Here is a 13,016-nt window from a genome sequence, read left to right as displayed (position 1 = left end):
GGCAGCACCAGCGCGGGGGGGGGGGGGGGGGGTTAATCTGGCAGAGGTGGTGCCTAAGCGTTTTGTGTGATTTCATGGGGACAGAGCTGAACAACCGGAACCTCATGACCAGGTCTGTGGAATGGGAGCAGGGCAAGCTGGGAGAGGGACTGTCAGTGTTGTTTGGGCTGGAGTGGACTGAAAAGACTACTTGGCATGGAAAGAGACTGTCACTGTGACTGTAGGGGGGGACATGTCATGTCGGTAAGATGTCATCAACATCTGTGTTGCTGCAGAGCAGTGTCACTGTGAGAGTCATTTAATGTGTGTGCGCCGCCCATTCTAATGTCTTGCCCTCCTGAGTCCTGTCCCTGAACTACTTACTTACTATAATGAAAATAAAATAAGAAATATGTTTTTTGCGTTAATATCTACCTTAAATTACATTGATACTTGCATAGTGTACTTTTTGTAGCCTAAATAATGAAATTTGCACTTAAAATTGTAATTGTGTAAAAATTTGGATGTGCCAGTAAATTTTGGGTGTTGTGTCATTAGATTGGCAACACTGTGTGTTGGTGTCCGCTCTGCATAGCAGAACAGACACAGACCTGTCATCCGCTTGCTCAGCGGAGAGATCCCTCGCTTGATCGGATCTGCCCTGTCTGAAAGGGACTTAAGTAAATAAGTTGAAGTGGTTCTAATCAACTATTAGGTCCCTTTCACACAAACGGACCGTTCATTTCATCAGTTCAGTCATGTCAAAATGGATGAAGTATTCATCAGTTTTTCATCCGTTTATCCATTTACATCTGTTTTTGATCCGATCCGTTTTTTTTAACGGAAGAAAAATAGGGCTTTCATCCATTCAAAAAAACGGATATTGATGGAAGCTGATGAAAACGGATGTCAACGGATGATCCGTTGTCATCCGTTTTTCCGTAGGAATGCATTGGTGTCCATTTTTAATCCGTCAACGGATGGATGAAAAACAGACAAATGGTCCGTATGTGTGAAAGGGGCCTTAGATGTCAGCATACTACAGAACAATAATAACCTGATGCAGCTCAATATAAACAGAAAAATACAAATAAGTGGGACAGAACAATGTTCCCCAGTGTACGAATAATGTGGATTTGGCAATTATATACACTTATTAATGTATTTCAATTGTGTTACAGTTAAGTGAAGAGTACGGCTCCGTGTACACCCTGTATTTTGGGTTGAACCCTATTATTGTGATATGTGGCTACGAAGCTGTAAAGGAAGCACTCTTCGATCAAAATGACAACTTTGGTGCTCGAGGAAACCTGCCAACGATTAATCAATTCACCAAAGGTTATGGTAAGAAAAAAACAGAAAACAAACATTGCGAAAGAGCTTTAATGGGAATGCATAATAATTTAGTATACTGTATACACAGCTCAAAAAAAAAAAAAGGAACACTCTGAAAACACATCAGATCTCAATAGGGAAAAATCTCATGCTGGATATCTATACTGATATGGACTGGGTAATGTGTTAGGAATGAAAGAATGCCACATCGTTTGATGGAAATGAAAATCATCAACCTAAGAGGGCTGAATTCGAAGACACCCCAAAAAAAATGATGTAGCACCCTAGCTCATTAAAATTTAATTGTAGCAACTCAAAATGGTACTCAGTAGTTTGTAAGGCCCCCGCATGCTTGTATGCATGCCTGATAACGTCGGGGCATGCTCCTTTTGAGACGATAGATGATGTCCTGGGGTATTTCCTCCCAGATCTGGACCAGGGCATCTCTGAGCTCCTGAACAGACTGAGGTGTAACCTGGTGGCGTCCGATGGACCAAAACATAATGTCCCAGATGTGTTCTATTGAATTTAGGTCAGGCGAGCGTGGGGGCCATTCGATGGTATCAATTCCTTCATCCTCCAGGAACTGGTTGCATACTCTCGCCACATGAGGCTGGGCATTGTCGTGCTCCAGGAGGAACCCAGGACCCACTGCACCAGCGTAGGTTCTGACAATGGGTCCAAAGATTTCATCCCAATACCAAATGGCAGTCAGGGTGCCATTGTTGAGCCTGTAGAGGTCTATACGTCCCTTAATGGATATGCCTCCCCAGTCCATCACTAACCCACCACCAAACCGGTCATGCTGATCAATGTTACAGGCAACCTAACGTTCTCCATGGCTTCTCCAGACCCTTTCATGTCTGTCACATGTGGTCAGGGTGAACCTGCTCTCATCTGTGAAAAGCACAGGGTGCCAGGTGCGGACCTGCCAATTCTGGTGTTCAATGGCAATTGAGCTCCACAGTGCCAGGCAGTGAGCACAGTTCCCACTAGAGGACGCTGGGCCCTCAGGCCACCCTCATGAAGTTTGTTTCTGATTGTTTGGTCAGAAACATTCACACCAGTGGCCTGCTAAAAGTATTTTTGTAGGGCTCTGGCAGTGCTCATCCTGTTCTTCCTTGCACAAAGGAGCAGATACCGGTCCTGCTAATGGGTTAAGGACCTTCTTTGGCCCTGTCCAGCTCTCCTAGAGTAACTGTCTGTCTGGAATTTCCTCCATGCTCTTCAGATTGTGGTGGGAAACACAGCAAACCTTCTGGCAATGGTGTGGACTGCTGTGCCATCCTTGAGGAGTTGGAATGCTGTTGCAACCTCTATAGTATCCAGGTAACTATCACCTCATGCTACCAGTAGTGACACTGGCCCTAGCCAAATGCAAAACTAGTGAAAAAAGGTAAGAAAAGATTAGTAGGGAAAACATGTCAGTGGCCTCCATGTGTAAAACCATTCCTGCTTTGGAGGCTGTCTCATTGTTGCCCATCTAGTGCCCCTGTTGTTAATTGTATTAACACAAAAGCAGCTGAAACTGATTAGCAACCTCCTCTGCTACTTATCTGACAAGATCAATATCCCAGGAGTTTAATAAACTTGATGCTATACTCTGATTAAAAAGTGTTTGAGTATTTTCTGTATTTTCCATGGTCAGGACTAATGAATAAAATTAACTCAGTTTAACAGTATGTAAATGGGTGATAATTAGAGTTGAGCGGACACCTGGATGTCCGTGTTCGGCGGGTTCGGCCGAACTTGAAAAAAAAGTCCGGGTCCGTGTCCCGGACTTTTTCCGAACTTTACCCGGACACCAAACCCCATTGAAGTCAATGGGGACCCAAACTTTCAGGCACTAAAATGGCTCTAAAACACCAATGGAAAGGGCTAGAGTGCTGCAAATGGCAGCAAAACGTAGTTAAGAGCATGGCAAGTGCTCTGCAAACAAATATGGATAGGGAAATAACTTAAAACAACAAAAAAAACTGAAAAATAAAACAATTTTCTTCATCTGTGAAGGACGAGGCCCATATGGAGTAGGAGGGAGGTTGAGGTGGTGGTGGATGTGGCGGTGTAGGTGGAAGCGGCGGTGGAGGAGGACGAGGTAGCCAACACTGCTTTTTTTCAGTCATTTTAAATGAGGGTACACCCCAAAAGAGTGAGAAAGAGCAAAAATAGAACAATGGCTGGGTAAGGTCGGTATCCATCTCTATTCTGCACAAGGTACGGAAAAGTCCTGTGGGATCCATGCCTGGTTCATTTTAATGAACGTGAGCTTGTCCACATTGTCTCTGGACAGGTGGCTGCGCTTGTCTGTGATAACGCCCACAGCCGTGCTAAATACACGTTCAGATAATACACTGGCTGCAGGGCACGCCAGCACCTCCAAGGCGTAAAGGGCAAGCTCAGGCCATGTGCCCAATTTGGAGACCCAGAAGTTGAAGGGAGCAGACCCGTCATTCACTACATGTATTCGTGTGCACACATACTGCTCCACCATGTTGGTGAAATGCTGCCTCCTGCTAAGACGTTCCATATGAGCTGCTGGTGCTGCTGTTTGTTGTGGCGTGCTGACAAAGCTTTTCCACATTTTGGCCATGCTAACCCTGCCTTCTGAGGTGCTGGCGGTGCCCTGGTTGCGTTGGCGACCTCTTTCTCCTCCTCCTCTGCCTTGGCCTTGTGCTTCCACTGTGGCCCCGCTGTCAGGTGGGAATGCCAGCAGCATCGCATCTACCAGCGTGCGCTTGTACTCGCGCATCTTGCGATTGCGCTCCAGTGTGTGAATTAAGGACGGTACGTTGTCCTTGTAACGGGGATCCAGCAGCGTGGCCACCCAGTAATCAGCTCGAGTTAGAATGTGGGCAACTCGACGGTCGTTGTGGAGACACTGCAGTATGTAATCGCTCATGTGTGCCAGGCTGCCCAGAGGCAACGAAAGGCTGTCGTCTGTGGGAAGTGTATCGTCTGTGTCCTCTGTATCCCCCCAGCCACGCACCAGTGATGGCCATGAGCTGGCCTGGGTGCCACCCTGCTGTGAACATGGTTCCATCTCCTCCTCCATCTCCTCCTCCTCATCCTCCAGAACTGTGCCCCTGCTGGACAATTGTGTCCCTGGCATTTGTGTGTGCAGGAACCCACCCTCTGAGCCACTTGCAAATGACTGCCCTGAAAGCCTTGGAAATGTTACCTCTTCATCCTCCTCCTCCTCCTCCTCATCCTGTGCCACATCCTCTTCCATCATCGCCCGAATCGTTTTTTGAAGGAGGCATAGAAGTGGAATAGTTAAGCTGACAATGGCGTCATCAGCACTGGCCATGTTGGTGAAGTACTCAAAACAGCGCAACATGGCACACAGGTCTCGCATGGAGGCCCAGTTATTGGTGGTGAAGTGGTGCTGTTCCGCAGAGCGACTCACGCGTGCGTGCTGCAGCTGAAACTCCACTATGGCCTGCTGCTGCTCGCACAGTCTTTCCAGCATGTGCAAGATGGAGTTCCACCTTGTGGGCACGTCACATATGAGGCGGTGAGCAGGAAGGCCGAAGTTATGCTGCAGCGCTGACAGGCGAGCAGCAGTAGGGTGAGAACGCACAGACAGCCCGCACTTTCTGCAGCAGCTCTGACATATCGGGGTAATTTTTAAGGATCCTCTGCACCACCAAATTCAGCACATGCGCCAGGCAAGGGATGTGCGTCAAACCGGCTAGGCCCAGAGCTGCTATGAGATTTCTCCCGTTATCGCACACCACCAGGCCGGGCTTGAGGCTCGCTGGCAGCAACCACTCATTTGTCTGCTGTTCCATGCTCCTCCACAACTCCTGCGCGGTGTGTGGTTTTTCCCCCAAACAGGCAAGTTTTAAAACTGCCTGCTGTCGTTTACCCCTGGCTGTGCTGAAGTTGGTGGTGAAGGTGTTACGCTGACCGGATGAGGAGGCGGTAGAGGATGAGGGAGCAGAGTAGGAGGAGTTAGGAACAGGAGGCAAACTGAAGCGCCCTGCAATCCTCGGTGGTGGAAGGACATGCGCCAAATTGCTATCAGCCTCAGGCCCATCCGCCACTGCATTTACCCAGTGTGCCGTTAGGGAGATATAACGCCCCTGACCGTGCTTACTGGTCCACGTATCGGTAGTTAGGTGGACCTTGCCACAGATGGCGTTGCGCAGTGCACACCTGATTTTTTCCCCCACTTGGTTGTGCAGGGAAGGGATGGCTTGCCTGGAAAAGTAGTGGCAGCTGGGCACGACCTACTGTGGGACAGCCACCGACATAAGGCTTTTAAAACTGTGCGTCTCCACCAGACGGAATGACAGCATTTCAAAGGCCAAGAATTTTGAAATGCTGACATTCAGGGCCAGGGATCGCGGGTGGGTAGGGGGGTACTTCCTCTTCCTCTCAAGTGTTTGGGAGATGGAAAGCTGAACGCTTCCACGGGACATTGTGGAGATGGTTGGTGACCCAGGTGGTGGTGTTGCTGACAGATCATCTGTTTGCGGGGTGGCAGGTGCCGGTATCACTACAGAGGTGGATGAAGAGGCCGAGACTGCAGCAGAAGAGGAAGCAGGAGGAGCCAGAGACCTTTCTTGGTTTTGAAGGTGTCTACTCCACTGCAGCTCGTGCTTTGCACTTAGATGCCTGATCATGCAGGTTGTGCTCAGGTTGAGAAGGTTTATGTCTCGCTTCAGGCTCTGATTGCACAGGGTGCAAACCACTCGTGTCCTGTCATCAGCACATTTTCTGAAGAACTTCCACGCTAGATAACTCCTTTGAGCTGGCTTTGGTGCGCTCGGTCCCTTGCTGCGTTGGGCAGTAGCAGGTGTAGTGTCTAGGGCACGGCCGCTCCGCTTCTGCACCCTGCTCCCTCTTCTGCTGTGCTGGTGGCTCTGTGCGACCACCGCCTCTTCCTCCAAACTACTCAGGTCACCTGCATGACCTTCATTCCATGTGGGGTCGAGGACCTCATCGTCCTCCACATCATCTTCCACCCAGTCTTCACCCCTGCCCTCCTTGTCGGTCTCCACAATTCTGAGTGCCGCAGCAGTTGGCACCTGCGTTTCGTCATCATCGGAGACGTGCTGCGATGGTCCTTCCATGTACTCATCTTGAGAAATAAGTGGTTGGGCATCGCTTCACTCAATCTCTTCCACTTCTGGGGCAGGGCTAGGTGGATGGCCCTGGGAAACCCTGCTGACAGAGTCATCAAAAAGAAGAAGAGACTGCTGCATGACTTGGGGCTCAGACTGCTTGCCTGATTTGCAAGGGGGTGAGGTGAAAGACGGTTGGACATCGGCTGCAGGTGCCAACTCTGACCTTTCTGCAGTAGACTGGGTGGGAGACAATGTGAAGGAACTGGAGGCACTGTCAGCAACCCAATCTACTATCGCCTCTACTTGTTCTTGCCTCAACACTTGCAGAGGCGCATGATGCCCTACCAAATACTGCTGTAGGTTCTGTCGCCTACTCACACTTGAGGAAGGTGTTTCACTTGTGCGTGTAGCTGGCACAGATCGACCACGTCCTCTCCTTGCAACAGGAGCTCTACCAGCAGCACCACGACCCAGGCCACGGCTCCTATTTGACGGTCTCCTCATATTTCTGTAATTTATGATCTTGCCCTAGAAAGGTGTTTATTGAATAGCGGAACAAAACAACAACAGTATTGCACGGGTGTATCTCACAGTCAAATATGCAAACTATGCCACAATTTAATTTTTTTTACCCCAAAAGGGTGTTTATTAAATAGCGGAATAGAAAAACAGTATACAAATACAACGGGTGTATCTCACAGTCAAATATGCAAAGTATGCCGCAATTACATTTTTTTCACCCCAAAAGGGTGTATATTGAATAGCGGAATAGAAAAAAGGATATAAAACGGTATATCTCACACGTACAAACACAGACTAGGCCCCGATTACAATTTTTTGTACCCTAAAGGGAGGATGAGGAAGAGGAGTAGGAGGAGTTCGGAACAGGAGGCAAACTGAAGCGCCCTGCAATCCTCGGCGGTGGAAGGAGATGCGCCAAATACATTTAAAAAGGTGTATTTCACACGTACCGATACAGACTATGCCGTAATTTAATTTTTTACACTCCAAAAGGGTGTATATTGAATAGCAGAATAGAAAAAAGTTTATAAAACGGTGTATCTCACACGTACAAACATAGACTAGGCCCCGATTACAATTTTTTGTACCCTAAAGGCAGGATGAGGATGAGGAGTAGGAGGAGTTCAGGACAGGAGGCAAACTGAAGCACCCTGCAATCCTCGGCGGTGTAAGATGCGCCCAAAAAATTGGAAAGGTGTATCTCACATGTATCGATACAGACTATGCCGCAATTTCATTCTTTTTACCCCAAAGGGTGTAGATTGAATAGCGGAATAGAAAATATGATATAAAAAGGTGTATCTCACACGTACAAACCCAGACTAGGCCCGATTACAATTTTTTGTACCCTAAAGGCAGGATGAGGAGTAGGAGGAGTTCGGAACAGGCAGGAGGCAAACTGAAGCACCCTGCAATCCTCGGCGGTGTAAGATGCGCCCAAAAAATTGGAAAGGTGTATCTCACACGTACCGATACAGACTATGCCGCAATTTAATTCTTTTTACCCCAAGGGTGTAGATTGAATAGCGGAATAGAAAATATGATATCAAAAGGTGTATCTATCTCACACGTACAGACCCAGACTAGGCCCCGATTACTATTTTTTGTACCCTAAAGGCAGGATGAGGAGTAGGAGGAGTTCGGAACAGGCAGGAGGCAAACCGAAGCACCCTGCAATCCTCGGCGGTAGAAGATGCGCCCCAAAAATTGGAAAGTTGTATCTCACATGTACCGATACAAACTATGCCGCAATTTAATTATTTTTACCCCAAGGGTGTAGATTGAATAGCGGAATAGAAAATATGATATAAAAAGGTGTATCCCATACGTACAGACCCAGACTAGGCCCCGATTACAATTTTTTGTACCCTAAAGGCAGGATGAGGAGTAGGAGGAGTTCGGAACATGAGGCAAACTGAAGCACCCTGCAATCCTCGGCGGTGGAAGATGCGCCCCAAAAATTTGGAAGGTGTATCTCACACGTACCGATACAGACTATGCCGCATTTTAATTCTTTTTACCCCAAATGGTGTAGATTGAATAGCGGAATAGAAAAATGTTTATAAAATGGTGTATCTCACGCGTACAAACACAGACTAGGCCCTGATTACAATTTTTTGTACCCTACAGGCAGGATGAGGAGTAGGAGGAGTTCGGGAAACAAGCAGGAGGCAAACTGAAGCACCCTGCAATCCTCGGCGGTGGAAGATGCGCCTCAAAAATTTGGAAGGTGTATCTCACACGTACCGATACAGACTATGCCGCAATTTAATTATTTTTACCCCAAAGGGTGTAGATTGAATAGCGGAATAGAAAATATGATATAAAAAGGTGTATCTCACACGTACAGACCCAGAGTAGGCCCTGATTACAATTTTTTGTACCCTAAAGGCAGGATGAGGAGTAGGAGGAGTTCGGAACAGGAGGCAAACTGAAGCACCCTGCAATCCTCGGCGGTGGAAGATGAGCCCCAAAAATTGGAAAGGTATATCTCACACGTACCGATACAGACTATGCCGCAATTTAATTATTTTTATCCCAAGGGTGTAGATTGAATAGCGGAATAGAAAATATGATATCAAAAGGTGTATCTATCTCACACGTACAAACCCAGACTAGGCCCCGATTACTATTTTTTGTACTCTAAAGGCAGGATGAGGAGTAGGAGGAGTTCGGAACAGGCAGGAGGCAAACTGAAGCACCCTGCAATCCTCGGCGGTGGAAGATGCGCCCCAAAAATTGGAAAGGTGTATCTCACACGTACCGATACAGACTATGCCGCAATTTAATTCTTTTTACCCCAAGGGTGTAGATTGAATAGCGGATTAGAAAATATGATATCAAAAGGTGTATCTATCTCACACGTACAGACCCAGACTAGGCCCCGATTACTATTTTTTGTACCCTAAAGGCAGGATGAGGAGTAGGAGGAGTTTGAAACAGGCAGGAGGCAAACTGAAGCACCCTGCAATCCTAGGCGGTGGAAGATGCGCCCCAAAAATTGGAAAGGTGTATCTCACACGTACCGATACAGACTATGCCGCAATTTAATTATTTTTACCCCAAGGGTGTAGATTGAATAGCGGAATAGAAAATATGATATCAAAAGGTGTATCTATCTCACATGTACAGTCCCAGACTAGGCCCCGATTACTATTTTTTGTACCCTAAAGGCAGGATGAGGAGTAGGAGGAGTTCGGAACAGGCATGAGGCAAACTGAAGCACCCTGCAATCCTCGGCGGTGGAAGATGCGCCCCAAAAATTGGAAAGGTGTATCTCACACGTACCGATACAGACTATGCCGCAATTTAATTCTTTTTACCCCAAGGGTGTAGATTGAATAGCGGATTAGAAAATATGATATCAAAAGGTGTATCTATCTCACACGTACAGACCCAGACTAGGCCCCGATTACTATTTTTTGTACCCTAAAGGCAGGATGAGGAGTAGGAGGAGTTTGAAACAGGCAGGAGGCAAACTGAAGCACCCTGCAATCCTAGGCGGTGGAAGATGCGCCCCAAAAATTGGAAAGGTGTATCTCACATGTACCGATACAGACTATGCCGCAATTTAATTATTTTTACCCCAAGGGTGTAGATTGAATAGCGGAATAGAAAATATGATATCAAAAGGTGTATCTATCTCACATGTACAGTCCCAGACTAGGCCCCGATTACTATTTTTTGTACCCTAAAGGCAGGATGAGGAGTAGGAGGAGTTCGGAACAGGCATGAGGCAAACTGAAGCACCCTGCAATCCTCGGCGGTGGAAGATGCGCCCCAAAAATTGGAAAGGTGTATCTCACACGTACCGATACAGACTATGCCGCAATTTAATTCTTTTTACCCCAAGGGTGTAGATTGAATAGCGGATTAGAAAATATGATATCAAAAGGTGTATCTATCTCACACGTACAGACCCAGACTAGGCCCCGATTACTATTTTTTGTACCCTAAAGGCAGGATGAGGAGTAGGAGGAGTTTGAAACAGGCAGGAGGCAAACTGAAGCACCCTGCAATCCTAGGCGGTGGAACATGCGCCCCAAAAATTGGAAAGGTGTATCTCACACGTACCGATACAGACTATGCCGCAATTTAATTATTTTTACCCCAAGGGTGTAGATTGAATAGCGGAATAGAAAATATGATATCAAAAGGTGTATCTATCTCACACGTACAGACCCAGACTCTGCCCCGATTACTATTTTTTGTACCCTAAAGGCAGGATGAGGAGTAGGAGGAGTTCGGAACAGGCAGGAGGCAAACTGAAGCACCCTGCAATCCTCGGCAGTGGAAGATGCGCCCCAAAATTTGGAAAGGTGTATCTCACACGTACCGATACAGACTATGCCGCAATTTAATTATTTTTACCCCAAGGGTATAGATTGAATAGCGGAATAGAAAATATGATATCAAAAGGTGTATCTATCTCACACGTACAGTCCCAGACTAGGCCCCGATTACTATTTTTTGTACCCTAAAGGCAGGATGAGGAGTAGGAGGAGTTCGGAACAGGCAGGAGGCAAACTGAAGCACCCTGCAATCCTCGGCGGTGGAAGATGCGCCCCAAAAATTGGAAAGGTGCATCTCACACGTACCGTACAGACTATGCCGCAATTTAATTCTTTTTACCCCAAAGGGTGTAGATTGAATAGCGGAATAGAAAATATGATATAAAATTGGTGATTTTTCAATAGCACATGTGAACACAGCAGTGTCTTATGTCACAGTCAGCTCTGCAGCAGGTTATGAATGGGAAAAAAAAAAGAAAATTCCCCTTTAAGTTTGTAATTTTTAAATAGATTAGTACAGACTATGCCACAATTTAATTTTTTTTTAACCCAAAAGGGTGTATATTGAATAGTGGAATAGAAAAAAGTGTATAAAATTGAAAATCACTCAATAGCACATGTGAACACAGCAGTGTCTTATGTCACAGTCAGCACTGGAGCAAAAAGGCTATGAAGGGGGAAAAAAAAAAAAAAATCCCTTTTAACTTGTAGTAAAATAGATCTAAGATGAATGCTGCACACAACTGACTGATAAAAATAGATTTTTTTTCTCCCTCCTCCAGCCTGTCCCTAATATGCTCAATAAGATCATTCACTGCACCACCCCCCACACAGCAAAATCGATGTAGAAGACTGACCCTGCCTAATCTCCAGCCTAGCCCTAAAATGCTCTAATAACTTTCCCTGCCTGCACTCCGACCTGTCCCTGCATTCTTTTCGGACACAATTTTTCACAGAATCACTGTCTGTCCCTAATCAGCAGCCAGCACGTATGATGTGTGCTCTCTTCCTAATCTACAGCAGAATGACGCAGCGCGCTGGGGCTCTCAAACTTATAAAGACATGGTCACATGCTTCAGATGGCCAATCACAGCTACTAATACATTAGTAGGCATGGCTGGGATGGCTTAAGGCACACCAGTTAAACGCTTGTTGATTGGCTGTTGAAAGCCCGCCATTAAAAGCGCGCCATTACATACAAAACAGGAAATAAAATGACCGAACACGGATTTTAAACCCGAACATACAGTAAAGTTTTCGGGTCCGTGTTCAGGTAACAAAAATCCAATTATTCGGTACGAACACGAATAATACAGTCCGTGTTCGCTCAACACTAGTGATAATGCAAATCACAATAATGCATTAGAATTATCAACCAGATCTTGGAGCTTTATGCTTCTTTTGTTTTTTTTTCTAGTCGGTGCTCAATTTTTGTTATAAAAAAAAAACTGTTGTTTACATTTCTCAGTAGATCAAGCTGAATTTACACACACACAAGTACACGAGTCAGCATATCTCCCTACGTTTTGAGACGGGAATGAGGGACACCTATTAGAAAAAGTATGTAAGCATAGGACACCCCCCTGCCCAGCCACGCCCCCTTAAGGAGTATTAAATAAAAAAAATGTTGTTAAACCCAGGAGTGCTTATTTTACCAATATTTTTTACGGTGGCTTTTAAAATGTATAAAAACAGAAATTTAGACATTTGATGAAAGGTTTATCACTGTGAAACACTTTCTGAAAGATAAATAGTGCGTTTTATATAGATCAGACCAAGATGAGGGACATATTAGGAGGAAAGAGGGACAAATGGACTTTGTTCCATGTCAGGGACATTCCCTGGAAATTAGGGACAGTTGGGTGCTACACCTGACAACTAGTATTGAAGAAGTGAATAGCTAAACGACAGTCAAACACTACAACACTGCATACCCACAGGGCACACCCCATGTGGTGTATTAATGCAACTGGGTAAGCAATAAAAAAAAAAAAAAATCTTAGTGGAGGGAATGAGGTTTCTCCATATGATTACTCAACTTACCGTGTAGGCTGAGGAGTTAAGCAAATGATAAGATCTTTTCGAGTTAGCAGTATTCACATTCAACGGAACTGTTTTGTACACATATTTGGAAGTAAAGACTAAGAGCCGGTTCACACTACCACGACCAGAAAGTTGCCCCGTGACTTGAAGAGACTTGTTTAGAGACTTGTTTTGAGACTTGGAAGAGACTTGGAAGAGACTTGGAAGAGACTTGTGCACTACTTTGAAGAGACAGGCGACTTTGTCTGTGGGGAATGCCTGGCTAATCTCTTTC

At 46.0% G+C, this 13,016-nt stretch overlaps 1 protein-coding gene across 1 annotated transcript in view; it reads left to right on the top strand.

Moving 5' to 3' along the window:
* LOC309559473 (cytochrome P450 2C16-like) overlaps positions 1-13,016 on the top strand; it is a 112,240-nt gene that overhangs the window by 32,132 nt on the left and 67,092 nt on the right. The window contains exon 2 of the mRNA XM_082262745.1: positions 1,161-1,323. Within this exon, the coding sequence (XP_082118871.1) occupies positions 1,161-1,323 (163 nt within the window). The remainder of the gene's footprint in view (positions 1-1,160; positions 1,324-13,016) is intronic.

Source organism: Pelophylax lessonae (genome assembly GCF_965119305.1).
Source record: "Pelophylax lessonae genome assembly, chromosome: 7".
Classification (NCBI taxonomy): domain Eukaryota; kingdom Metazoa; phylum Chordata; class Amphibia; order Anura; family Ranidae; genus Pelophylax; species Pelophylax lessonae.
This window is presented reverse-complemented; position numbering and strand designations above follow the sequence as displayed.